The 27896-nt window shown below is 50.9% G+C and overlaps 6 protein-coding genes across 6 annotated transcripts; 3 read left to right on the top strand and 3 right to left on the bottom strand.

Annotated features, from left to right (window-relative positions):
• Positions 1 to 13672: 13672 nt before the first annotated feature.
• EI90DRAFT_3013671 (uncharacterized protein) lies at positions 13673 to 14617 on the top strand (the record flags this gene model as incomplete). Its single annotated transcript, XM_039056683.1, has 3 exons — positions 13673 to 14182; positions 14226 to 14529; positions 14580 to 14617. 3 exons carry the CDS (start codon positions 13673 to 13675, stop codon positions 14615 to 14617), a joined length of 852 nt encoding a protein of 283 aa, XP_038919928.1.
• Positions 14618 to 16198: 1581 nt separating this feature from the next.
• Positions 16199 to 20352, top strand: EI90DRAFT_3043039 (subtilisin-like protease). Its single transcript, XM_039059226.1, has 14 exons — positions 16199 to 16560; positions 16638 to 16742; positions 16796 to 16804; positions 16881 to 17030; positions 17118 to 17419; positions 17495 to 17532; positions 17618 to 17793; positions 17854 to 18206; positions 18259 to 18371; positions 18432 to 18535; positions 18605 to 18629; positions 18686 to 18743; positions 18796 to 19724; positions 19837 to 20352. Exons 1-14 carry the CDS (start codon positions 16372 to 16374, stop codon positions 20004 to 20006), a joined length of 2721 nt encoding a protein of 906 aa, XP_038919927.1. The 5' UTR covers positions 16199 to 16371; the 3' UTR covers positions 20007 to 20352.
• A 143-nt stretch (positions 20353 to 20495) lies between these two features.
• On the bottom strand, positions 20496 to 22666 carry EI90DRAFT_3118902 (uncharacterized protein; the record flags this gene model as incomplete). Its single annotated transcript, XM_039063153.1, has 3 exons — positions 20496 to 21279; positions 21350 to 22407; positions 22457 to 22666. The coding sequence occupies 3 exons, from the start codon at positions 22664 to 22666 to the stop codon at positions 20496 to 20498; spliced, it is 2052 nt and encodes a 683-aa protein (XP_038919926.1).
• Positions 22667 to 23101: 435 nt separating this feature from the next.
• Positions 23102 to 23443, bottom strand: EI90DRAFT_2883482 (uncharacterized protein; the record flags this gene model as incomplete). The annotated part of the gene is made up of 1 exon (XM_039053939.1): positions 23102 to 23443. A coding segment is annotated over one exon (342 nt), but the record flags the coding sequence as incomplete, so codon positions are not given.
• A 1339-nt stretch (positions 23444 to 24782) lies between these two features.
• Positions 24783 to 25750, bottom strand: EI90DRAFT_3043035 (uncharacterized protein). Its single transcript, XM_039059225.1, has 2 exons — positions 25651 to 25750; positions 24783 to 25578 (listed from the first exon to the last, which is right to left on the bottom strand). The coding sequence occupies exon 2, from the start codon at positions 25262 to 25264 to the stop codon at positions 24950 to 24952; it is 315 nt and encodes a 104-aa protein (XP_038919924.1). The 5' UTR covers positions 25265 to 25578; positions 25651 to 25750; the 3' UTR covers positions 24783 to 24949.
• EI90DRAFT_2910335 (MFS general substrate transporter) lies at positions 25684 to 27889 on the top strand (the record flags this gene model as incomplete). Its single annotated transcript, XM_039054395.1, has 11 exons — positions 25684 to 25941; positions 26006 to 26216; positions 26277 to 26382; positions 26440 to 26502; positions 26554 to 26635; positions 26743 to 26896; positions 26961 to 27003; positions 27067 to 27225; positions 27296 to 27399; positions 27464 to 27752; positions 27829 to 27889. 11 exons carry the CDS (start codon positions 25684 to 25686, stop codon positions 27887 to 27889), a joined length of 1530 nt encoding a protein of 509 aa, XP_038919923.1.
• Between the last annotated feature and the right edge of the window lie 7 nt (positions 27890 to 27896).

Below are 27896 nucleotides of genomic sequence, written 5' to 3'. Positions count from 1 at the left end.
TCGCTTTGAACAGGCGATCAACTCCCGCCTCCGCCCCATGCCAACAACCTGGGCTGAGTGGAAACGCGAGGCCACCCTCCTCGACAACCAGTGGCGGCGTTTCCAGGCGACGCAACCCCGCTTAGCCCCCGCCAGGCCCCCACTCCTACCCCCGAGACCCCCACTCCCCACCACTCTCCCGCAGCCACGCCCCCCACCTGCCACCGCCGCACCCCAGCCCCCTGCGCCCCGCCCTGCGGCAGGAACAGGGCCACAACCCATGGACCTCAACCGCTCGAGGATCGACCAGAGGCGAAACAGGCTGTGTTACAACTGCGACGCACCAGGGCACATCGCGCGGGATTGCCCGCAACTGAAAACCCGCTGAGCTCGACGGATGCACCCTGAAGACCTCAGAGCACTCATGGAGGGGCTGAGGAGACAGCTGGTGGACGAACCAGAGACAGAGGGAGAAAGACAGGAGGGGGAGGCCCAAGAGGATTTTCAGGACGGCGACCGGTGAGGGACGCACCCCGGCTGCCTGTAGGCGATAGTACTAGCTCGTGTAGATATCGTGAGGCGCCTAGCCCAGCGCCGACATCTAAATTCCACCGAGTCATCGCCAAGAAGAAGAGGAAAAACGCGTCCTCAACCAGCAAGGGGAGAGAAACCCCAGAAACGGCGTCGAAGGTAGCGGTCCTGCCACCTGCCATCTATGTGTTGTCCAAGCACCCCCCAGATCCCTCAACCTTGCCATGAAGCTGACCGCCTTAACGTCCCTCGCCAGCATCTCTGTGTCGGCGCTCCTAGATTGTCAGGGATCGGCCCCTGACCCCGCTGTCAGGGCACCCAACCACACCCCAGAACCACCTTCCCAGACCTCCCCATCCCTACATACCTCTCACAACTTCAGCCCGCATGTGAGCCCGCGGGAAAAATCACGTGGGTTAAGGCGAGCAACTCGCCTTAACCCATGTGACACCTTTTCCGAGTCGCGGGAACATGCTCGGCTTCTACCCGGAGTCACGTTATGAACTGTACAGTACACTTCCTTTTTATAGTAGCCAAGCGGGGAATAGGGAAACTTACCCTTCTTCTCAACTCAATCCCCGCTTAGGCAAGTTGTAGTTACCCTCTGTAATACATGACAACTCAATCCCCGCTTAGTCCCTTCAGTGAGTTTGAGGAGCTAAGGACAGGGTCTAGCGCCCAACCACCCGGGACACTGCACACACCTAGGCCTGAGGTCAGGCTGTCCCTGATCGAGGACCGAGCCCTGACATAGATTCCGGAGCTACAGGGAACTTCGTGAGCCCCTGAGTCCATCCGAAAACACGGGCTTGAGATGACCCCACTCCCTCAGCCCATCCCTGTCCGCAACGTCGACGGAACCCTGAATGAGAACGGAGCCATAACCGAGGAGCTAGAGGCCCTCTTGACGTTCGGGCGACACATGGAGCGGGCCCGCTTCGCCGTTGCGAACCTTGGGAGGCAGTCCCTCATTATAGGACACTCGTGGCTGCTACACCACAACCCGGAAGTGGACTGGACACGACAGAAAGTCACCATGTCCCGCTGCCCAACATCCTGCTGGTCGATATGAGCGTGAGTCGACTCAAACCCCGCGATAGAGCCTGGGGATGGAATCTATGCTGCTATCATCCCCCTGGGGTGGGGACACAAGCTAAGAGCGACCACAACCCCGTCGCAGCGGATGGCCCAGGAGGCCCACAAGCCGGAGGCAGAACCCGCACAGTTCGAGGCACTGGTGCCAGAGCAGTACCAAGACTTCCAAGATGTATTCTCGAAGGAAGCCTTCGACCAGCTACCTCTGCGGAAGCCTTGGGACCATGCGATAGACCTGGCACCAGAGGCCAAACTCCCGAGAGGGAGGACCTTCCCCCTGTCAAGGCCAGAACAGAAGGAACTAGACAAGTTCCTCCGTGAAAACCTGCGGAACGGACGCATACGGCCATCCAAATCCCCGATGGGGGCGCCAGTCTTCTTCGTCAAGAAGAAGGATGGGTCGTTACGCCTGGTCCAAGACTACCGCAAGCTCAATGAGATCATGGTGAAGAACTCATACCCCCTCCCCCTCATCTCGGATGTCCTTGCGCGCCTCCGAAATGCCAAGTACTTCTCGGCGCTAGACCTCCGCTGGGGGTTCAATAACGTCCACATCAAAGACGGCAATGAATGGAAAGCGGCATTCTCGACCAACTGGGGGCTGTTTGAGCCTACCGTCATGTTCTTTGGCCTATGCAACTCCCCAGCAACATTCCAGACCATGATGAACGACATACTCCGAGACTTCATCGACCGGGAGGTTGTCATCTGTTACATGGACGACATCCTGATCTTCACCGCTACCCTGGAAGAACACTGGAAGGTTGTCTGCGAGGTTTTGGAAACGCTGCAAAGAAGAAAGCTCTTCTTGAAGCCGGAGAAGTGCAAGTTCGAGCGGACCCGAATCGAATACCTCGGCCTCATCATCGCCGAGGGCAGCGTCGCGATGGATCCCGTGAAGATCCACGGAGTCCTCGACCAACTAAGGTCAAAGAGGTGCAGTCCTTCCTGGGGTTCGTCAACTTCTACCGCCGGTTCATCAAGGATTTCTCGGAGATAGCCCGCCCCCTCCATGCATTAAACCGCAAGATGAAGACTTGGGCCTGGGGACCAGACGAGGACCGCGCGTTCCGCACCCTCAAAGACGCCATCACCTCCGCCCCCGTCCTCGCCTTCCCCGCTGACACGGGCCACTTCAAGCTCAAGTGTGATGCTTCCAACTTCGCAACCGGCACCGTCCTCTCTCAGCTCCAGACAGATGGAGAATTCCACCCAGTAGCCTTTATGTCAAAGAGCTTCACAGACGTGGAACGCAACTATGAAGTGTATGACAAGGAGATGCTTGCAATAGTGCGCGCCCTCGAGGAATGGCGACATTTCCTGCAAGGAGCAGAAGAGAAGGTTGATGTCTACACTGACCACCGCAATCTAGGGTACTTCCGCACTGCGCAGCGCCTGAACCGGTGCCAAGCACGGTGGTCGCTCTTCCTCTCCCAGTTCCACTTTACCCTCATCCACTGCCCAGGGAAGCTCATGGGGAAACCGGATGCACTCTCACGCCGCGCCGACCACCCGAGAGGTAAGGACGACAACGAGGGGCTGACACTCCTCCAACCAACTTGGTTCGAAACCCACGCGATGGAGGCGATCTCTGTAGAAGGAGAAGAGATGACCATCCTCGAGAGGATCCGCAGAGCAAGGGACCTGGATGAGAGCGTGGTGAAGGCGATGCGAGAACTCGGAGAGGGGACAGTTAGGTCAGATGAATGGGAGAAACAGGGGGAGCTAGTCCTATACAGGGGAAGAATATACGTCCCCAAGGACCCGCAGCTCTGCCATGACCTGGTGCAGCTACACCACGATGTGCAGGCAACGGGGCACCCAGGGCGATGGAAGACCCTGGAACTCGTCTCCCGGACTACTGGTGGCCCCGGATGGCAGAGTATGTAGGACGGTACATGCGCGGGTGTGACACCTGCAACCGCATCAAGTCCTTCCCCTCCTGTAAGGTCAGAAAGCTCATCCCAAACAAAATCCCCGCACGCCGCTGGCAAGTGATCTCTGTCGACATGGTAGGGGAGCTTCCTGAGTCAAAGGGATACAACGCCATTCTCGTCATAGTGGACCGCCTATCCAAGCGCATCCATGCGGTCCCTACAGTGACGACGGTGGATTCAGCGGGAATCGCGCGGCTTTTCCTCGAACACGTCTGGAGACACCACGGCCTACCCGAAGAGATCCTCAGCGATAGAGGAAGCGCCTTCGTCTCCCGCTTCTCGAAGGAACTCGCAGACCTCCTCGGAGTCAAGCTCACCCCCTCGACACCCTACCACCCACAGACAGACGGACAAACCGAGCGGGTAAACCAAGAGATAGAAGCCTACCTTCGAGTGTTCGTCAACCACCACCAAGACGACTGGGCAGACTGGCTCCCGCTAGCGGAGTTCGCCTACAACAACCGCGTCCACTCTGCTAACGAACCCCCTTCGAGCTCGACACCGGGCAACACCCCAGGATGGGGACAGAGCCCACATGCACGTCTGAGGTGGAAGCCGCAGATGCGTTCTCCTCAAGAATGATGAAAATGCAAGAGGAGGCGAAGGCGGCGCTGGAGCATGCGGCGGACGAGATGGCCCGCTACTATGACCGCAATCGCAGGGCAGCACCTACGTACCGAGAAGGCGACCAGGTCTGGCTTAGCACCCAGAACTACACGACTGACCGTCCGACCAAGAAGCTAGACCACAAGTGGATTGGCCCCTTCGAGATCACCAAAGTCGTCTCCCCCGCCGCTGTCAAACTCCGACTCACTGCACGGCAGAAGGGGATCCACCCAGTCGTGTCTGTGACGAACGTCAGACCGCACCGCCCTGATGAAATTGCGGAACGCCCGCCAACCCACGCCCAGGCCCGGACCTCATAGATGGGGAAGAAGAGTACGAGGTCGAAAAAATTCTGGACTCCAGATGGCGACACCGGAAACTCTGGTACTTGGTAAAGTATACCGGCTGGCCAAACTCGGAGAACCAGTGGCTCGCACGCGACCACCTAACCCACGCCTCCGACCTAGTGGAAGACTTCCATCAGACGCACCCCCATGCCCCAGGGAGAGAAAGAGAAGACCGCCCAGCCACTTGAGGCGAAGCGGCTTAAGGAGGGGGTGATGTCAGGGCATGCCCGCCCGACCCCCGCTCCGCACCACTTCTCCCTCTTCCTTTCTCCTCTCCTCCTTTCTTCCTTTCTTTCTTTCTCTCTCTCTCACATGGACCACCTTTCCCGCTGCTCAATGTATCACCGGCGTGCACGCCTATTTCCCCTCCTGTATCTTACCATCCCTACATCGCCGCCACCGCCGCCGCACTCGCCCCACACCCACAGCGAGCCCTCTCGGGATCTCCCACGGAGACACCCGGAGAGCCGTGGCTGTGTGCAGGGGTGATGTGGTGCCCCCCACGTGACCGATCCCGCATGTATATAATAACGGCTGGAGTGGGAACCGAAGAAGTAGCCTTCTTCTCATATTCCCACTTCAGGCAAGTAGTGTAGTCTCCCCTTTTAATGATAACTCATATTCCCACTTCAGACTAAGTGGTTGGGGATGCTCACCCCGCGACGGGATCGCCGCTACGCACAGCCGCTATTCGTCCCACCAAGTCCCGCACGCAGGGACCTCGCCGCTTTCGGAGCTGTCCCTGACACCAACGCACTGACCTGCATTTATTACAATGCAATCTGATGGCTCACGTCATGAATTACAACATCGCGACGCCATCCATGCTATCTGATCACCGAATACCCCGCTGACACTCCTGTGAATATGAACTTTGATATCACTGGAGTCGTTCCACGATCAATGATCAATTCTTCACAGTAACTAGATCCTTTGGTCCTCCTGCATGTTAGAATTCTTGGTATTATGGTGTTCACTATGACCAACTCACGTTTGGTGATGTTGAGTTGTGTGGCATTTAGATTTACACCTATTACCTTTCTTGGTGACATCCGTGCCAAAGTCAGTGCGCATTCATAGCGCCTGACTATAAAACCCCAATTTTTGGACAACCCAACCTTTCCTCAGTTCACATACAACGGGACTGAGGTATGTTGGTTATATCATGTTTGTCTTCGATAAATCATGTATTAAACATTAGTCCACCAGTGATAAACTCGCTAGGTGATTACTTTCTAATCTATTCTAGTTCACGTACAACGGGACTGAGCGATAAACTCGCTAGTCCAACATTTCGTCTTATAGGTTACGAGCCCCATTCACTCTGAACTTCGTCCTACCTTGTGAACTCCATATCCCCTTCCTTCCCAATGTCCAACACCACTGCAACCGCTAGTGCAGCTGCCAGTTCCTCAACAACAACCATCTCCCCAGACAGCTCCCGGTTCCCCATTAAAGTCTTAGACAATGAGGGCAAGAATTACCGTATGTGGGCGTCTAGGATGAAGTCGATACTTCAGATAGGAGAGGTTTGGGAGGTCGTGCAAGACACGTCAACAGGCGGCGTTGCCATGCCAACGCAAACAGGCCAAGACCTCATGGACTGGTTGAAGAAGGATATGAAGGCGTTAACGTATATCAAGTGCTATATAGGTGACGAACCTATCATGCTAATTGATGAAGCTCCCCATGCTCGTGAAGCATGGAAACTCCTTTCTAATCGCTACAATGGTCGTGGTGCACATGATGCCATGATTATCCATGGTGATCTGTATACTTTCCACATGGACGACTCTAAGCCACTGGAGCCACAGATCAATGAAATGCGACAACTCCGAGCCCAACTATCCGAAATGGGCCGGAAGGTTGATGAAGGTGACTTCGTCATAGCTCTTGCAAAAGCACTCCCCACTACGTATCACGCCATAAAGACCTATGTCATTGTCCACGTCGACGACGTCAACACCGTAACCTCCACAAGCCTAATCTGACACATACTCCAAGAAGAGAAACTCAGGAATAATGACCCTGAGATCGCCGCCATGTTCACCAACGGTGGAAAGTCTGGCCATTGCGAGAAGAAAAAGTCGAGTGGCTCGACAACGAATACTGCCAAACCAGTGGTTCGTTGCTCGAATCCTAAGTGTGGAGCACTAGGTCATACGATAGAACAATGTTGGTCGGAAGGTGGAGGGTCAGAAGGGAAGAGATCGAGATGCGGAAGGGGGAAGGGCAAGTCAAAGTCGACGATGCCGAAGGAGTCGGCCAAAGTCGCAACCTCTCCTGATGAAAAAGACAAAGTCTTAGTCACCGGAGCTTCAGACTTACTAAGTGCAACACCCACTGGTAATGAACCTCGATGCTCCGAGTGGATAGTCAATTCTGGAGCCACCGCGCACTTATGTGGTAATCGCGAGTGGTTCATCTCCTATCGTCCCCTTGATCCTCCTCGAAAAATCGTCCTAGGTAACAAAAAGGTAATTTTAGTGCCAGGCATTGGACAGGTGAAAGTGACTTTTCTTACTGGAAACTCACCTGGAAACACCATCATTCGCAACGTCCTCTATTGCCCGAAAATCGCCCATAACCTTTTATCCATCATCCAACTCAATTCATCCGGTGCATATGCAACGTTCCTAAGCGGAAAGTGTGAGATCTTTGACTCAGTGGACCAGCTCATTGCTGTTGCCAATGCCGAGAACGGTTTGTACCGATTACCTGTTACGGTCATAGCCTTGGAGAAGGCTTATATCACCTCCTCCCACGCCGCCAACTCCTACTCCTCCAATATCGCACGATCGATTACCACCAGCACATCATTGGATGTGTGGCACAAATGCCTTGGTCATATCTCGAAGGAATCTATCCTCAAAATGATCAGAAGCAGGATGGTAAAGGGCATGGATCTGATTGGGAGTGAAACGCAGGACGAACCAAAATATTGCGCAGAATGTGAGGCGTCCTCACACCATCATAATCCTATCCCCTCCGAAACTCATACTCGCACTGATCAAGTCCTTGGCAGAGTTTTCTCCGACGTATGCGAGACCAAAACTGTAACGCAAGAAGGTTTTAAGTATTTCATCACCTTCGTTGACGACTTCAGCTGCTATCTTACCGTTTACCCGATGAAGAAGAAGTCTGATGCGCTTGACAGATTCAAAGAGTATCTTGCTGAAGCGGAACGCCAGACGGGGTCTAAACTCAAGATCCTCTGCACTGATGGTGGTGGCGAATATTTCTCGGATGAGTTCTCATCGTACCTAAAAGGAATCAGAATCGTTCATGAGCGTACAAATCCGTGAACACCGCAGGAGAACGGCGTAGCTGAGAGAGTCAACCGGACTCTAGTCACCATGACTATCGCTATGCTCGAGTTGAAAGTCGACCGCACTGCTTGGCCATATGCGCTGCGACATGCGGCACTAATCAAAAACGTATCCCCCCACTCCACACTTCCTCACAATCTCTCCCCCTACGAACGGTACACTGGCAATAAGCCAAGTGTCACCATGATACGTACCTTTGGCTGTAAAGCCACCCTCCACATCCACCGCAATCTTCGTCGAAAACTCGATAATTGTTCGATTCTTGGTATTCATCTTGGCATGGTGCAAGGCAAGAAGGCCTTTGTTGTCTTCGATCCCAAGACTCGTAAACTCCACAAGTCCAGGGACGTTCATTTTTTTGAAGGAAGAGATGGAGAATCGGAGTGGGTGACGATCGAGGTTGAATCACAAGATTCCCCGACGCACGTCATTGTCCCCGCGAAGAGTGATGAAGGAGAGGTTAGGGAAATGGGAGATGAAGATGGTGACGGTGATGGTGATGGTGATCACGAAGATCGAGAGGAAAAGGGAAGTGAGAGCGATGACGAGGAGAAGGTAGATGGAGGAGACATACCTGTTAAACCTGAATCCAGACCCCCTGAACCACGATGCTCAGGACGTATCCATTGTGCCCCCATCCCTGACGACGACGCTCGATACTCCGTTTCTTCTTACAATTGTTCGACGAGAGCCCCTGAAACAGTGGGCGTTAGTTGGGCGTTAAATGCGAATGTGTCACGGCCATGCATTCCGGCCCGCTCCCCACCCGTCCCGATGCCACCCGAGCCCATTCCCGCTATGCGAGCGTGAGCGCGAGCCCCGACCTCAGCCCTATCTTCCCTGAGGACTCCCTGCTCACTCCCCTGCTTGCCCCTAGGCTCCCCTGCACCTGGCCGACTCCCCCACAGCCACACCGACCTTCCCGCCCTGAGTCCGCCTCTGGCACCGTGCCCAGCGCGACTCCTCTACCCCGCCCACTCAGCCCCTACAGGGCCGCTACCATTCCCGCGCCCGACTCCGGCCCAACTCCGAGTCCGGCGCTGCTACGATACCATTGCCGCTATCGTGGCCCTACGCTCTTTCCTTTATTTATCTGTTATTGTTTGTTTTGACCCTCGGTCATTGCCGGCCGCTATGCGGCCAACCCCGCTCCTTATTCTTGTTTGCTTCCGGACCCTTCGGCCTCCGGCCCGGGTCCGCTTCCATTCATTTCTTCCTCCTATATATATCCTGTATGATACTTTATTGTACCTTAGCTCTAATATCAATGTGACCACGACCCCTAAGTCCTGACCCCAACAAGGCAACCCCAGTGAGTCCGAAATGAGGGCCAAGAGACAGCTAGGGGGCACAGCACTCCCTTTAGAGTTGCTGAGGCCAAATGCCCTACCCCCGGGCCTTGTTCACAGCATCACGGCCATCGTGGCCTATAGCGGCCCGCATAGGCGACCTTCGGTGCCGACCCCGGACCAGTGTCTAACAGAATGTGGAAATACCACGGACTTACAAACAGGCGATGGACCATCATGACGCGGGTTCATGGCTCGAGGCTTGTGTGGAAGAATTATCAGCATTAAGGGAGACAGGAACTTACGTCTCAGTGCGAAAGCGAGACGTCAATGCTCAGAATGTGGTTGGTTTGAGATGGGTATTTGCGATAAAGAGAAATGTGAACGGAGAAGTGGAGCGCTATAAAGCGTGCGTGGTTGCGAAAGGTTTTAGTCAGGTCCACGCGATCGATTACGATGAGACCTTCGCACCTGTGGTCAAATGGACCTCCATTCGAATACTCCTAGCCCTATCCGCCCATCTCGATCTCGAACTTCATCAAATGGATGTAAAAACCGCCTTCCTCAACGGCGATCTAGAGCACAAAATCTACATGGATCCCCCTCCTGGATGCGATGATTATGGGCGGCCCGATATTGTGTGGAAGTTGCAGAAGAGCCTCTACAGACTCAAACAGGTGTCATGCGCCTGGTACAAGAAGGCGAAAGCCGAACTCAACAAACTCTACTTCACGTGCTGTGAATCAGACCACACAGTATTCATTTATTCCTCCCACGCCAAATTCTGCATCGTCGCTTTATATGTCGACGACCTCCTCATCACTTCAAATGATCTCAACTTACGTCGAAAGAAGAAGAGGCAGCTGCATTCTGCGTTCAAAATGAAAGACTTGGGCGAAATTCATTGGTTTCTTGGACTGGAGATTACTCGCGATCGCGCACGGCGCTTAATTACCGTTTCCCAATCACGATACGTGTCTGACGTTGTCAAAAGATTTGGCTTTACTAATTCTCGCAGTATTTCAACTCCCATGACCCCTAACCTTAAACTCCTTTGCCACAATCAACCCGATCCTGAAATCAACACCTGCAAGTACCAATCACGAATAGGCTCCATTATGTACGCGATGCTCGGTACCCGACCGGACATTGGCTACGCCGTCACCACACTGAGTCAGTACTCATTGAATCCAGGGGAAGAACATTGGATCGCTGTTACGGGGATGGGGGAAATTCCCCATTCCTCGATCCGTTCTTATAGAGGGATGAGTGAGGTCATCTTTGGTCTGTACCATAACAGGATATGTAATCGATGAATGATCCCAGTCTTGCCTGGGGGTGGACGATCGAGTTCCCATCGATCGCGATTGGTGATGTAGTGAGCTATTAAGGGATTGATGGTAGGTAGTTGGAGATGCCAGGACGGACGGGTCAGCCACGGGTACTTGGCGCTCCTCAATGGAGCGTACCGTGTGCGAGGTCGCGACTTGTGAGATGGGTGAGAACTTCATATAGTTGCCATCAGGTACTTGGCGTTCGCAGTGCGAACGTACCGGTAGCGGGTTGATGTCATAAGCATGCAATGAGGACTGACTAGTAGGGCCTTCGGTGACTTGGCATTCCCAAAGGGAACGTACCGTTGGCGGGGAAACATGATGACTGGCGAAGGAGGGAACAGACGGTGGATGGGCGGCGACTTGGCGTTCGCGTAGCGAACGTGCTGGCATCACGGGAAGATGGGCCTCAAAGTACTCACGATCTCCAAGATCGTGAGGTGACATCGTATGCTGAGTACTGGGGGAGAGCGGAGTGATGAAGACCCATAGGGTACAGATTCAGTAAGACGATACACATGTCGAGAGTCTTCGACTCTCGACCTCGAGTTCTCGCGGCGAGGGCCGTTAGAGGACTTGATATAACCAGACTTATAAGACATATTGAGAGTTGTACAGTCACATGGGCTCAGTCGAGTCACAGGGAGGGTTGTTACAGAAGACGGTACACAAGACAGTTGTAGAGCAGTTGTTAGTTAGCGGGAACCGCCTTCGGCGGTTTCCGTACAAGACGTGTGACTATCTACAAATGGTAAGGTCGCGGGAAATCCCGCAAAACACAAACAACCTCGGCCAGCACCAAAACCCCAATGGGGAAAGCTTTGCACGAGGGGGGGGAAAGGGGTAGAACGGGTAAGGAGGATAGGGTAGTGGGATAGAGGACGGAAAGGAGAAAGAGGGGAGGAGCGATGGAGAGGGGAAGTCTTTGACCATGCGATGGATATGGTCGTTGGAGACTCCGTATCCGTAACAATCGCCATCAATCGACTTCTTCGCTATCTCAACGCCACCAAAGACTACAAATTGGTCTATGACGGAAAGTCAAAATTCGACGATCACACTGGATACTCCGATTCGGATTGGGCTGGAGTGTCAGAGTACACCCACTTCCGGCCACTTCCAGCCTACTTACCATCATGATCTGATTCCATGATCTATGATCACCCAGATTCCATGATCCATGATCCCTGTACAGCCTTATGATCTGATCCCACTCCAAGATCCATGTTCCATGATCCATGATCCAACACAGCCAGACAAACCTGGATCATTGATTGTTGGTATGTACAGTGCCTCGTAGATTAGCTGTGTGTGTGGGCTACAGTATATTACACCCTGAGTAGCGAGCAGGAAGACCAGCTTTCTTCTCTCATTTCCCCTCGCTGCTCAGGTATGTTGTACATAGTAACATAGTGGCTGGAATACAACTCATTTCCCCTCGCTGCTCAGCTGGAGCCTGTGTCGCCTAGCACACCTTGCGGTTCTCCTATTGAGACCGACCCAGACCTTCCTAGTCTTACCTCCACTTCCACTGGATCTCTTGACCTTAGCTCCGAGCAACTCGGTATCCTGACATGGAGACCCAAGAGACTTTCGTTCCGTGTCTGGTTTCGTTTTTATAATGGCTGGCGCAGCTATTAGCTGGAGCTCGAAGAAGCAGACATCTATTGCACTCTTGAGTACAGAAGGCGAGTACATGGCAATGACTCATGCTACTAAAGAAGCACTTTGGATCCAACAGTTCCTTCGTGACATACACTTCCCTCTCGCCCATTCCACTTCCTTACTCGTCGATAATCAGGGCGCTATCACGCTGGCGTCAAATCCCACCTTCCACGCTCGTACGAAACACATTGGCGTTCGACATCATTTTATTCATGAACACGTTGAACACAACGACATCACACTCGATTACATTTCAACAAACAACCAAGTAGCTGACGTCCTTACAAAGGCTCTGGTGCATGAAAAACATTTGAAGTTCTGTACTGCGATGGGATTACATGAGTAGATCTAGCGAGTGGGCGTGTTAGAATTCTTGGTATTATGGTGTTTGCTATGACCAACTCACGTTTGGTGATGTTGAGTCGTGTGGCGTTTAGATTTACACCTATTACCTTTCTTGGTGACATCCATGCCAAAGTCAGTGCACATTCATAGTGCCTGACTATAAAACCCCAATTTTTGGACAACCCAACCTTTCCTCAGTTCACGTACAACGGGACTGAGGTATGTTGGTTATATCATGTTTGTCTTTGATAAATCATGTATTAAACATTAGTCCACCAGCGATATGAGGAAATTTGTATCCGGTGCGACTACTGGACTTATCCGGAGCTCCAAATTCTTATGACGTAAACCAGCGTGACTGGACAAATGACATAAAATGGACAAGCCTGGTATCGAACCCAGGACTTCTAGCGTGCATCCATACACTACTCGCCCGTTATGCCAGGGGGGTACCCTTCCTGATGGTTTGGGAGATCACTTGATCCCTTCCTCCAACACGATAAACTCGCTAGGTGATTACTTTCTAATCTATTCTAGTTCACGTACAACGGGACTGAGCGATAAACTCGCTAGTCCAACATTTCGTCTTATACTGCATGCCCCACAACACCATTCTCTCTTTGCTCAAAATGTGAATTTGCGTTCGAATTCCCTGCTTCACCATCTGACTCACAACCTGAAATAGAAAAAGATTTGAGATAACCATGAAGTCTCTGCATGAACGTGCCAACACGAAGACAATCACGAGACTTACATAGTCGTACAACATAGGAGAGTACACACCCGAAGGCTCCCTGGCCTTGTCACATGAATATAGTCGTGCACTTGGTAGAACAGCATTTATGTAATCGGTTCCGACCCAGGATATTATGTAAACTGGAATTTACATAATAAGAATCTGAGTCACCGGAATCATCCGGAGTGTTCTGGATTGTCGTGGGAAATCCCCAGATATTTCCAGTAAATTCTCGCTTATAAGGGAGAATGTTATTCTTTTTTTGGTGGAACCCAAATAGCTTTCGCGATACATAGACATGTATTTGGGGTTTGTGTAGGGAGGTAGGATCCCAGGGAACGGGCCGGCGCTGTGTGCCACGTGACACCGCCTCGAAAAGGGCCGGTGTCAGTTTCAGGTGGGCGGGCTGCTTATGTAAGCCTCGCAAGGTTATCTCTTCCTCTACCTTTCTCAAACATCTTCGCCCAAGACACCACGCAATGTCGTCTATCATAGTATCCCCTGAGCAAGAGGCTGCTATAGTCAGTGCCTGTCGGGAACACGAGCGTCAACATAAGTGGGAGAAGAACTACAGACGCTGTGTAGTCACTGAAGACTTCTTCGTTAAATTTGGGAGCTACAATTCAATATACCCCCAATACATGACGCAGAAGTACATCTCTCAGCTCGCAGCCATGAACCCGGATGCACCACACATTCCCGAGGTTTATCACTTCTTCACCGAATACCTCACCCCAGACTATCGGATGGCGTACTTGGTCATGGAACGTCTCGAGCTTACACCCATTTCAGACCAGGACCTCTCTCCAAGGGTTTCACGGGCTCTCCAGTGGCTTTATAGCCTTCCAGCTCCCGCAGAGGCCGCGATTGGCGGTTTGGGAGGTGGCCGCGCCCGCCATGTGCTATTCAAGGACCGCAGGGCGCCCCTAGATTTCTCGAGTATAGAAGCTTTAGAAAGATACATGAACAAGGCGCGCCGATTTGTCATAGTTTTTTAAGCGCTCGCCACCAGCCAACCATGACTTGGGCTAGGCTCGCATGCAGATCCGGTTCCACACGCTAGACCCTATCAACATAAAACATGAGTCGTTGGTTTTCACTCAGTCCGATATGGACGTGAGCAACTTCGGCGTCGACAAGGATGGGAAGACGTGCCTTTTCGACTTCGAGACAGTAGGACTACTACCGCAATCCTTTGTTACTTATACCATGTCTCCAGCGGACGGGTCCTTCGCCGCTAAGGTCGCCGGGCACTTGAATTTACCGCTGTCCCCAAACATACCTTCGATGGGAAAAATTAGTGAACTTCTGTGGATATTAAGTGACCCGAAACTTGGTACGTCAACTTAAACCTAACACGGAGTTTTTAATCAACGTTTAAAATAGGTCTTGACAATAGCGGCATGCCTAAGAGGAAGCGTTAAATTTCTATATATATCCTTGCGATCCCGAGGCTAAGTCTGGTAAGCAAACATCTGCTTGTCGTAGAATAACTGAACTAGAATGATAATCCCTGTTCTTTGTTTGTCAATTCTGCAATCATTGCCCCTATTTCTTGTCTTGTAGTCTATTTCTTTCATGTGCTCTTGACAGCCAGCTCGTGTTTATGTAATTTTTTGGTCTGAGCTTGCTGCCCGTTCAACTTCACCCCTTGGAGGTGGCAGCTCTAATCGCATAGCAGTTACAGCGAAGTGGTACCATAGGAACTGTTGCCCTTGTTGCACTGATAGCTCTCGGTTAATGAAGATAGAAACGATCGCGCCCGCCCCCATATACTCCAACGTGTGGGTACAAGGATGGCTGGCGGAGGCATGAAGCACAGTGTAAGCTCGTATGTGTTAACCCGCAATGCTTCCGTCCATAATAAACATTGTTACATACAATTTCGGGCTTCCCTGAGAGCAGTGGAGCCAATCTAAGGCACTTTTACGAAGACGCCACTTTACATTAAAGCAGTGACGGCACATGGGATGCGATTCGCGCTTCGACCGCTCTACATAATGTAAAGCTCGATGTGTATACGACATAATGATGGAGGACACTGGTTGGGGCACTGATGGGGGCAGTGCAGAGTCCTGCAAAGCGCGAAGCGCAAGCACTCTAGTTATCACAGTGCAGAATAGTACACGGGATAATTTGGCTCTGAACGCAGTGATTGGCATCCAATCGGGATGTTTGCTGTGCTCATTTTGCCCCTCTCGGATCCCCAGGCCCATTGTCTGTCCGCGCCTTTACCCTCAGTTGTGTACGTCCGTGCCACGGCTTTCCTGCCCCACTTAAATCAATCGGATATCTCAGGGTCATCAACACGGGTGGGCTATGTATATTTCTGCACATTTGGGCACAGCTACTGATACTTGTGCAGGGAGCCATGCTGTGATTCCGCTCGTATGCAACCTGTTCAGGGTTCCAGGAGCATTTCGCCCTGATTCGGTCAGATGTATTATGGTTTTTTGGTTGGGTGGGTTGACCACTCCGACGTACCACTGACTGACGAGCCAATTACGGTAGCCCGGCCACCCTTGCCACATAGCGTATTGAAAAGCTCGCTCATGTACACCACGGCGTAACAGCACGGACAAGTTAACCGCACTGCTACGTGACTACGCCAGGGGCTGCGACGCAACAAGAAACTTACATCACCATCCCAACCGAGCAGCGTTACCGAGCCGGTTTCCCAACGGGGTGGCGCATCAATCAGTCATGGCCGGAATTTTCCATGTAGGGCTTTATACGAAACGGTAAGGGAGGTAGAGGCTGGGATCCTGCCTATAAGGGAGGGTATTGAGGGATTCAGGCTTAGGGTAGAACGTTGGGAATGGCTCCCAAGACATGTATTTACATCAACTCTGAGGCAATTCGATTGCAAATGGGTCGATATTGCAAAAGTTGGTACCTCAGCGCTGGATTCGATAAACTGTAATGTCAACCACCACTGTCTTCGGATGGGCCATTTCAATTGAAACGCCAGGAACATGCACGTGCTCCACAATGAACCGAATTGGCAACGGTCTGTGGGAACGTCTGACACTGGGAATATTAATGGGATATCTGCGACCCCGTTTTCTGCCTCCGCCTCTCCGCTCCTTCAAGAGACCTTCCCATTTCCTTCCTTAGACTTTCCTTTCATTACCCTCTCCGTTCCCTACTAGTGTTGCACGCCACACCTGTGCTTTCAATGTTGAGACCTTCTTTTGTCTGGCTCATCCTCGGATTCACCTTCCTCTTACCGGCGGGTGCTGCGAACCTGACTGACGGCTGGAGAGATCCTAGTCCAAATTTTCTGCAGAATGCCTACATTGTTGAACTGTACACTCCCGATGCGCTCCAGAGTATAGCGGGATTGGGTACACGCGTTTTGACGTCGGTATGTTGATTTTCCAAGTCATGACATTCACGACGTGAAACTCATTCGGCTAACTGGGCGTGCGGTTCGTATAATAGCCTCATGATGTTTTGTACAAGCGCCTTGAAGAGCGTGGCATCGAATACTCCATACGGAGCGTTTTCGACGATGCTGCCTTCCTAGGCGTTTCGCTTCAGCTGACCGTAAGTCCGCCCCTGCGTGTCGCTTTCCCTTCATTTAATCACCCTTTCTTTAGAGCTCACTTGTAGGTCGCTTCCGTGGCTGACTCAACACTTGAATATTTATTCTTATGGTTGCTGACCCCGGAATTTGACTTCTAGTATGTGCAATCTCTTGCCTCGATCCACGATATCAAGTCTTTGTATCCCGTCCAGCTTTGGCAACGCCCGTCTCCGCAAAATGTGCAGGTTCTCGCTGGAACCTCAGGTGCGGACTGCCCTCCTGATGGGATGTCGGCACTCCAAATGATCGTACGTTCACCTTCACTCGTGATTTCTGGCCTTTCAGATCGTTATGGAAAACCAAATGCGTAGATCTGACATCCCATCCGTTTCCAGGGTGTCGACAAACTTCACGCGCAAGGCTATTTGGGCAAAGGCGTCACGGTTTGTGTCATCGATACGGGCGTGGATTACAGTCATCCCTATCTTGGCTCTGGGTTTGGACCAGGTCACAAAGTGGCTTTTGGATACGATTTCGTTGGGGACAGTTTCAATGGGTCTAACACTCCTCATCCAGATCCAGATCCTCTGGATCAGTGTGCTGGACATGGAACACATGTGGCAGGTATCATCGGTGCAAATCCTGGGAATCCTTACGGATTCTCTGGAGTTGCGTACGAATCTACGTTGGGAGCCTAGTAAGCCAATATCCATTGAGGGCTCACTGGAGAACCAATGGTCTAATGTTTCCCCACTCTGATTTAACTTACTAGTCGCATTTTTGGATGCACAGGAACAACGCCAGATGACAGTAAGTCACCCTGATCTTTTTACATTATTATGATTTATATAACGCTCTACTTTCGCCCCGCGTATAACTCGACTGGACAAGCTAGTCATCATAGCTGCGCTCCTTCGAGCTAATAAGGACAAATGTAACGTTCTTAATTTATCCCTTGGCAGTCGCTCTGGGTGGTCATCAGCTCCCAGCGCTGTTGTTGCGTCGCGAATCGCGGACATGGGGAAAATTGTTTCCATCTCAGCGGGTAACGATGGATCTTACGGCCCATGGGTAAGCTGCTATCGTATTTCTCGCCATCTGACGACACACGACCTCGATTCTCTTCATTAGGACGCGTCCAACCCCGCAACAGGCCTTAACGTCATTTCTGTCGCCTCCGTTCAAAATACCAGGATCCTTGTTCAGAACCTCACCGTTGTAGGGGCAGCTCATGGTCCCATATTTTACTGGGGACTTGATCCACTCAATCTCCCTCAACCTGATTATCCTTATGACACCCCTCTGTCTATATATGCTCTTTCGACTAATACAAGTGTGGTCGGGGATGGATGCTCACCGTTGCCGGATAGTACTCCCAATCTGAATGGGAAGGTTGTTCTCGTTCGGCGAGGACAATGCCTCTTTACCACGAAGTTGGCAAATATTGCGGCGAAGGGCGGTAATGTCACGTTGATTTATGATAAGTAAGTTGTTTAAGCAGTATAGACAGAGTAGATACTCATGTGTTGTTTTCAGCATCGTTGAGACTCTTTGGTCCCCTCCCGTTGCGCCTTATATCGCTACTATCATTTCACCTAGCGACGGAGAGTTCCTTGTCAAGCAATTTGCCGCTGGTATCGATATCAAAGGTAATGCATGATTTCGTTCGATCGTGTGTTTCGCTGAGCATTTGTTTACATGACATGCAGTTGTTTTTCATAAAGGCGGTATCTCTTCAACGACCCCTAGCTTGGATGGAGGATTGGTGTCCAGTTTTACGTCGTATGGCCCAACAAATGATATGTTCTTCAAGGTGATTTGTCTGACGTTAATGAACTGGGCCTTGAGAATTGACCGGCCCCTTCTCGCTGCTTGTTTCTAGCCAGCTGTGGCAGCTCCTGGTGGAAGTAAGCCATCGGATCTTAGGGCAAATAGGATGATGTTTATATAGCGTTAACCTCAGATATCATCTCGACCTATCCGGTGGCTTTGGGTTCTTATGCAATCAACTCCGGCACTTCGTAAGTATCGTCATCGGATATCAGATGAAGGAAGACCTTACTGGATTCTTAGGATGGCTGCCCCTATGGTCTCCGGTGCCTCTGCGCTCCTCTTCGAGAAATTAGGCACGACTCGTTCTGTAGCTCGCAGAGCTCGAAAGCTTTTTGAAACTACTGCATTGGCCATTCCCTCCGACAAGACAGGCAGTTCACCTCTTCAGACTCTCGCTCAGCAAGGAGCAGGTCTGATCAATGTCTACAATGCTCTCAGCTACGGAACCACATTAACTCCTGGGGAACTCCTTCTAAACGATACCGCTCACTTTTCTGGAACCAAGATTCTGAATCTCCGAAATGAGGGAAAGCGGCGCCAGTCGTATACACTCAGTCATGTGCCAGCCGGTACGATCAACACTATTCGTGGAGATGGCTTTCAACCGGTCCTTGGCCCCATCCCTCTCACGACCGACTACGCCAACGTAACCATTATCCCCTCGAGCATTTCCCTTAGCCCTGGCGCAACGGCCAAGATCTTGGTTATTGTCGATCCTCCGAAGACTGGGGTCCACACTCTATTTCCGGTCTATTCTGGTTTCATTCAAGTTCGAGGGAGTTTAGGAGAGGACCTTCACTCAAGTTATCTTGGGCTAAATGCCAATTCGTTCGATCTGAAAGTGATCGACTCTACGAGTTATTACTTTGGGTATCGACTTCCCGCGTTGTGGGATTCAAAGGGGAAGGTTCAGGCACCTGGCCAGGCGTATGCTCTTCAAGGGAATGATGCTCCTACGCTTGTTTACCGACTGGCAGCGGGTACGGCTGCGCTATATGTGGATCTTGTGTCGGCGAATACGACGTTTGCACCAAGTATCATGAAGAGGGATGGCGTCTTTGAGCGTGAATGGTGGCCCCCTGGCAATGTTCTGCCTGCAGCGGGGAAGGTTGCGATTGTTGGTCGATTGTCAGCGTTTTATTACAGGCCTCGAAATGTGGACGCTTCTTGTGAGTGACATGGTTTCCCTTCCCTTTTATCATGCTTTCCTTCCTTTGTTAAACTCCTGCTTAAAACCTGTCGCTCACTTTCATCGTGCTCCCTTCCGCCTGTGATTTGCAGATCAATCCGGCGGCTACAACTTAGTCCCCATTACTTCTCGGTTTGCCAACTCGACTCAGATACCAAAAGGTAACTATAAGGTCCTCGTTCGAGCGCTCAAGATTACTGGTAATCCTAAAGAGGAATCATCCTACGAGTCTTGGCTTTCCACTCCTTTTGCTGTCGTGTGAAAAAGTCCATTTCTAATTGAATGATACATAACGTTACATAGTTGTTGGTAATTTTTTAGTTCTCCGTCTGTTTTCTTATGTTCACTCCTTGTGGAAGACGATCGCTGCGATACTACTAATATGGACATTACTATCTATCCAAGCCTATTTACGCATACCACGTAACTGCTGTTGGGGGACTACTGGGTAATTTAGATGGAATTCGGGGTGGCCGCTATGTAGTTGGCACTCCAGCACTGAAGCAATGACCAGATTTGATAGTCAAATACTGCCCATGATAGTGGGTGGAACACCAACAGGATAGCAAGAATGTCACTCTTATACATGACAAATGTCATAAGTCGTCATCGAACTGGTTTATCGGCAGTTTCAAGTCCAAAATCCGCGCTGGGTCTGCCAGCCGTATGCATTAAGGTGTGGTCAGGCTCAACGGGGCAACCCAATGATAAAGTGGAAGTGGGGGACTGGGGTTGAGTGGACCTGGGTTGCTCAAAGATCAACCATTGCTGCCTCGGAATGACGGCCGAGTTTGGAAAAAGCATCATGTAGGGTTTTGAGTGAAGTGGTCAACTCTGCGTCGTATGATGCGGGATGAGTAGCAACTAGCTGACGGTAGAGTTCGACGCTTTCTTCGATGAATGGGAGCACCTCAGGATACTGCCTAAGTTCGGAGTGAACGAGGGACAGAATAGTGAGCGACTTGGCCAAAATTGGAGTGTACAATTCTGAGTTAATGTGAACTAGTTGGCGGTAGAGTCCGGTATTTTCTTCGACAAATGGGAGCGCCTCTGAGTACCGTTCAAGGCGGAAGAGAGAGGTACATAACTTGTCGAGTGATGAAGCTAAACCAGGTGTATATAATCCTGGGTGGGCAGCAACTAGCTGACGGTAGAGCCTGACACTTTCTTCAATAAATTGGAGTGCTTCCGAGTGCCGTCCAAGTATGGAGAGACTGAGGTATAGCTGGCTAAGTGACGTGGCCAAATTTGGTGTGTGCAGCCTCTGGTGGACGGCAACTAGCTCGCGCCAGAGTTTGACGGTTCCCTCGATAAACGGCAGCGCCTCGGAGTGCTGTCCAAGAGTGAAAAGATTTGAATATAGATAGCTGAGTGACGTGGCCAAATCTAGGGTGTATGATGCTGGATGGGAGAGTGACGTGGCTAAATCTACGATGTATGATCTTGGGTGATTGGCAACCAGCTCGCGCCGGAGTTTGACGCTTTCTTCAATAAATGGGAGGGCTTCAGAGTGCCGTCCAAGATTGGAAAGAGCGCTACATAGACTGTAGAGTGACAATGCCAAGTTTGAAGTGTATGTTCTCGATGAATGGGAGCGCCTCAGACCCCCGTCCGACTTTGGAAAGAGCTAAATATAAATTACGGAGCGAAGTGGGTGATTCTGGGGTACATGACTCTGGGTGAACAGCAATCAGCTGGGGCTGGAGTTTGATGCCTTCCTCGATGAATGGGAGCGCTTCGGAGGGCCGTCCGAGTTTGGAAAGAGCCAAATATAGACTGGTGAGTGTCGAGACTAAATCTTGGGTGTATATTCCTGGGTGAATCGCAACCAGCTGGCGTCGGAGTTCGATACATTCCTCAATGAACGGGAGTGCCTCGGAGTGCCGTTCGAGATTGGAAAGAGCTAAATGAAGATCACAAAGCGACCGGGCCAAGTGTGGGGTGTATGATGTAGGGTGAGTGGCGACTAGCCGGCGGCGGAGTCTGACGCTCTCCTCAATGAATGGAAGCGCCTCCGGGTACCGTCCGAGGTCGGAAAGAGCATGATACACATTGTTGAGCGACAGGGCTAGATCTGGAATGTATGATTCGGGGTGATCAGCAGCCAGCTGACGGTAGAGCTCCATGCTTTCCATGATGTATGGGAGTGCCTCGGAGTGCTGTCGGAGTTTGGAAAAAGCACTAGATAAATTATTGAGTGATGAGGCCAAATCTGGGGTGTATGATATAGGGTCAATGACGACTAGCTGGTGTCGAAGTCGGAGGCTTTCCTCAACGAATGGGAGCGCCTCATGGTGCCGTCCAAGATCAGAAAGAACGGTGTATAAATTGTTGAGAGATGCGGCCAAATCTGGGGTGTACAATCTTGGCTGAATGACAACCAGCTGACGGCAGAGTTGAACGCTTTCCTCGATGATCGGGAGCGCATCGGAATACCGCCCAAGATCGGAAAGAGCTAAGGACAAATTGGAAAGTGATTGGGCCAAATCTAGGGTGTAGGATCCTGAGTCCACAGAAACAAGGTAACGCCAGAGTTCAACCGAATCGTTTGCTACCTCGTATGCTTCCTGGAATCTTGAGAAAAATTCAAAATTTGGCTGAAGGCGGGCGAGCACATCGGCCAGCGTGCGGATAGCATCTTTTGACCGCTGTTCAACAAACAACTGGAAAATGATGAGCGCCCATTCCATTAACACAAGTGATAATCCATACCTTAGCCCACTTCGGGAGCGATGAGATACTAATGTAGCGTTCCATTCTCAGACAAATTTCCACCCAGCGGGTTGCTTGCTGACTGAGAAACACGCGAACGGTTCCATCCAGCGCCTGTGACGGTTCCTGAACTTGACTGAGGTGATAAACAACATGACGACATGCATAGCAAAAGTGCTCGGATAACTCCTCGTGAGGAATGCGTGGCATTATGAGCCGTTTGGACAACTTTTCAATTAGTCCTAGCTCTCTATAGAACAGAGATCCTGGTTAAGAATCTCGGTACATCGTAGGGCAACCCTGGCATTCTCCATCCTCACATCTACTGGACTGCAATGGAGGCTGATAGCTTGTGGATCGATCCGATCCATGATAAAGTCACGGAAGGATTGGTGTAAGACACGAATCGGGATGTGAGGATCCTCAACTCCTAAGAAGAGAGGAGCAAGTCCAGCCAAAGTATATCGAACATGAGACTTCAGGAAACGTGACAGAATGGCGTCCCAAGCTGCGACAGACAGAGGCTGCTGTGCAACGAAGATCGCTCCCATCACAACTGGGTAGTCGTGCGCAAAATCTTCATCCTCCCACTTCTCCAAAATACTTGCATACAGGCGATCCATCATTCCCTCGGCAGAAACCAGCCACCAGCTTCTTGAATTGCATCGTGAATGGAGCCGTTGAGAGGGTGGGATCCTTTTGAAGAGCAGAGAGAACGAACGTGCGATAATCCGGGTCACGCTTTGCTAGACTTCGGGCCATGCTGCTGAAAAGATAATGAGGCCGTGACTGTTCGCCAGCTTTGAAAAAGAAGCAGAGTAACAGGACAGCTTCCTTTTCGCATCTTTCCGCTATAGTGTGTACAATCGAAGTCTTACCGGCACCAGCCACAGCAGTAAGCAGCATTAGCCGGTTCTCGCTATCCCCAGTGTTGCGACACCAAGTCATAATACGCTGGGCGAGATCGACCCTAGTGCCTTCTAGGCACGCCTCCGTCGAATCATAGTGAGCGACACCGTGATATCGGAGACTAGCGAGTATTGAGTCGCCCTGCAGACGGTCCTGACCATCTTCGATAGTCAATAATTTACCACCAATGGCCAAATTCATCCTAAGCTGCAGCGGCCGAAAATCAGAACGGTTATGGAAGATACTGAGGAAAGCTACCTGAAACGATGCTAATGCTTTGTCAAAATCTTTCTTTAGGCCATCGATCCTTCCCGGGTCTCTCAAGTGGGACAACACATTTATGAAAGTCGATCGTTTCTCTACTTTTGCGAGTCTTTGTTCGATTTTGGTCTTAATAATCTGTAGAGCGCTGGAACGCGGCATAGGTGGTCTTGAGGATGATCAAAAACGAATGCAACTTACCCATCGAGCATTTTTATATTTTCCACCCATGGCATTGCCTCGTCTGCTGACGGATCATAGGACTTGATGGCTGCAACGACCTCGGCCACGGTGTCAGCCACGTACTTACCAAAGTCGGCCCATTCCTTCTTATTCTCTTTGAACCTCTAAGTGATGTGAGCTTTCATTCGCGACCAAGCACAAATCGTTGCGAACCTGAACTTCGGTCAAGATGAAGAGTGCACCACCAGTCGCGCTCTGTAGTGGAGGAAACAAACCGGCCGCAGCATTGACGGCTGTGAGAATGGGAATTGCGATATCGCCCCCCGCTGTAAGGAGGTCATCGATCCTTGTCCTCAGAGTTTCTGCATTCTGCCGCACTGATGACATGGTCAATAACGGCGTACAAGTACCCAGGCTGGTCGATGAAAGTGAGAGGGCTTTAGGCGCAGACCGCACGGGGGGGCTCCGAGCCCATCGGCCTTTGTCACACGGTGAGGGCAGAACACAATTCAATCAAAGATCGATGAGAAATCATGGAAGGGCATGACACATGCTTCGGAACGGATGTCATGCCGGCCAGTCCTATCTATGTAATGACTACACTTGCCGAGAGAACTAGTACTATCAGGCGGGCTCAGTACAGTGGACATGCAAACCCGATATGGGCCTTGTATCACACACTAGACTAGACTGGTCACTGGTACCGAGGCCGCCGTGCCGTGGCAGCTAGCGGCAAACACCGTCGCGGCACACGGCTCGGCCACTGAGTCTGACCGTGGGGATCGAGGTCGCGCCAGCACAGATCTATTTGGTTATTAGCCCTGGCCTTGGACGCGACGCACCATATTAGTGCGACCGCTGAGTGATTATGTATCGGTGAATTAAAAAATTGGCAGTGGGACTTTTTACTTTCTTAGCATGCCACGGCATTGGCGACGACATTCCGAGTTTCCAGTGAGTTACTGGGCCGGCGTCTTGGAGTGGTGCAGATATCAAGTAGCCGCCCCTTGCATGGACAACTAACGTGTTTGCCTGAGCCTGCCTGAGGGTTTGCGTCTATTTAAGTCCGTGACTTCCAAAACACGGCCTCAAAAATTGGCCTCAAAAACGACGCCAAAGAAACACCCTTAAAAATCGCTATCAAAAACACGTCAAATATTCCAAATTGCCGCTTTCACACCGTCTTTGCAGGCGGTTTTCGAGTGCGTCCGTTGCTCCATAGGGAATGGTCATTAGGCTATCAGATCCATGTTGGGAGGTAGGTAGCGGCAAGGCGTTATTGTAGCGAGCGGGGCAGAGGGTGTCAGGAGAAAATTGGAAGAGCCCTCTCGCTACAGGGCATTCGAGGGGAAGCGATGGTGTTAGGAAGGAGTGTTGTGAATTGCCCGAGAAAGGCGGATATTCCATGAGGCTACTGCTGATAAGGCGGGGTTCGGCTATGAGCATGCCATGCATCTGTGGGACGTCGGACCACGTCCTGACTTGCTGCTCAACAGTTGAGCCGCTTGCGATCTGCGCACTAAGTCGCTGCCATTTTTGGACGATCACATGACTTTCATCGCCATCCGAATCGGGCACGCCGATTTTTGCTGTAACAACGGTTCTAAAAACGCCTCACTTGCCGTTTCCTATTCAGATCTGTGTTGCCGTGGCTTTGCTGACTTCCGCGAGCAATCGATCGCCTCTTCAGCCGAACGGCCCGGTAAATTCGACGCCTGTTTACATTACCCATCTTCAAGTAATGTGGAGGGCTAGTGGAGTGCCTCATTGTGCGTGAGAGCTGAAATCTGCGCCGCCTAGCTATCACTTATAAGCTACTAATCGACAGAAGTTCGTTCTAGAATGCTTGCACCCCTCCGCCTTTAGCGCTTCCAATGACTGATAGCCGTCCGAGCGTTGACCCTGAGGTGGCCACTATCGTGGCCCTAGGGACTCCAAAGATTTATCTACCCAAGTCAAAGACGGTGTCACACAGTGATGAAATCCACACACCGACACACTCGGAGAAGGACGAGTTCAAGGTGTCCTTGGACGAAAGCGAGTCACCATTGTTTCTTCCCTCGTTCAGAAAATGGGCTGCAGTCTGTGCGATATGTACTTCGACGACTTGCGTCACCTGTGGTTCATCCATGGTAATCCTGAAGTCAGACAGGTGCAAACATGACATCATTTCTCAAAAGTTTTGTGATCCTTCAGGCTGCTGCCACCTTCCCGCAAATAGAAAATCGATTCTCGATCGGCATTGAAACCGCAACGCTATCGATATCGTTGTATATTGCAGGATTGGGTATTGGCCCACTGTTTTTTGGAGGCCTCTCAGAGTTCCTTGGGCGCAACATAATATACAGGACTAGCTTCGTCACTTTCACCCTTCTGACATTTCCTGTCGCCTTTGCAAACAATCCCGGTGCGTTCATGTTTTCCCTGAACGAGGGTACCGAACCTTGAGCTCAATATTCAAATATAGCTGTCCACCTCATCTTTCGATTTTTTACCGGTTTTGCTGGTTCTGCGTTCCTGAGTGTTGCCGGAGGCTCAATGGCCGATCTGTTTCACAAAGACAAGGTCTCAACGTTCGTCGAACCTTTTCTTTGTTCTTCCTCAATCTATCTTCTGACCATCATTTACAGACCTGTAGCCCTCTACTCTGCCAGTCCATTTATCGGACCAGTACTTGGACCAGCAATATCAGGGTCAGTCGTACAAGCATATCCCTTCTCACTTAAATGAACCACATACCATAGCTTTATCAATTACAACGCGTCTTGGAGATGGACATATTACACACTCCTGATATGGTCGACTGTTCAGTGTGTTCTGATTTTCGTTGTAAGTGCCCGGGATACTGTTTCCTTTCCACGACACAAACACCAACCTCAAAAGCTCATCCCGGAGACGTATGTTCCCGCTCTTACGAATTGGAAAGCTGAAAGGCAACTATGTCTCTCATTCTCGAAGAAATCATGATGACTGATTCTTTGTCAAGAATACGAAAACAGACGGGAGATGACCGTTACTTCTCCCCTTACGATACTCAGGGTCGAAGCATGGCTGAGACCGTAAAGCTAAGTGTCTATAAACCTTTTCGTAAGTCGAACATATCCTATACTGCCGGTAAATCAACTTAATCCCTAGTCCTCTATGTGCCCAGTCATCATGTTGTACGAACCCATGGTACTCCTACTTAATATTTGGTGAGAAACAAATTCGTCGTGAGGCGCCTCCGACACACTTCATTTAACCTTCATTTAACGTAGGACATCTACCCTTCTGGGTATCGTTTATCTCACATTTTCCGTATTTCCCATCATATTTGGCGAGGTTCACCATTTCAGGAAAGATTTGGTTGGACTTAGCTATCTTGGACTTGGGCTTGGTATGATCTTTGCGACCGGATCTCAACCGATATGGAATCGGTCAGTTAAAACTTATTGCAGCTTCGTTGTGGTGTGTGTGGATTTTCGCTGGCTTATTCTAAACTGTTAGCGTAAATGCTCGGACGCGGGAGAAGTATGGGGCACTTGGGAAAGAACCTCCCCCGGAGACTACGCTGTACCCCGCGATGGCGGCCGCTATCCTCGTTCCTGTCGGTATGTACTTTTTACCCGCTTACAGTGAAGCGTGGGATTGGTTCACGTTTTCCATTTCGAACAGGCTTATATATGTTCGCCTTCACCGTCTACGGATCCGTGCACTGGGCAGTTCCAATACTCCTCATTGCACCTTTCGGCACAGGCACGGTTCTCGCTTTCGTCAGCACTTTCACTTTCCTCGTTTCGACCTATCGTGCAGATGCTGCCAGTGCCATGTCATCCAATTCGTTTCTAAGGAGTTCGTTCGCTGCTGCTTTTCCACTCTTTGCGAGACCTATGTTTCGAAGCATGACGAACACGGGAGCTTTGGCTTTCATTGCGGGTATGACGACGTTGATGGCACCTTTACCGTGGGTTGATTAAAGCTTAACTGTTTGTTTCCTTTTGTGACTGACGGGTGTGGGGTGTTGTTTTTTTTTTTTACAGATTTGTCTTTTATAAGTTTGGTCCACGGTTAAGAAAGAGATCGCGATACGCAGTGTCTTAAGGCATAC

The sequence above is a fragment of the Cantharellus anzutake genome (assembly GCF_015039405.1).
Source record: "Cantharellus anzutake strain C23 chromosome Unknown EI90scaffold_9, whole genome shotgun sequence".
NCBI lineage: Eukaryota > Fungi > Basidiomycota > Agaricomycetes > Cantharellales > Hydnaceae > Cantharellus > Cantharellus anzutake.
Note: the sequence above shows the minus strand (reverse complement) of the source record. Positions and strands in the feature narration are given on the sequence as shown.

What these genes read in the sequence shown, in the direction of transcription:
- EI90DRAFT_3043039 (XM_039059226.1), top strand. Translation starts at nt 16,372, where the DNA reads ATGTTGAGACCTTCTTTTGTCTGGCTCATCCTCGGATTCACCTTCCTC. An exon ending in GTACACGCGTTTTGACGTCG is followed by an intron (nt 16,561 to 16,637) that starts GTATGTTGATTT and finishes TTCGTATAATAG; the next exon opens with CCTCATGATGTTTTGTACAA. An exon ending in CGCTGGTATCGATATCAAAG is followed by an intron (nt 18,372 to 18,431) that starts GTAATGCATGAT and finishes CATGACATGCAG; the next exon opens with TTGTTTTTCATAAAGGCGGT.
- EI90DRAFT_3043035 (XM_039059225.1), bottom strand. Translation starts at nt 25,264, where the DNA reads ATGCATGGCATGCTCATAGCCGAACCCCGCCTTATCAGCAGTAGCCTC.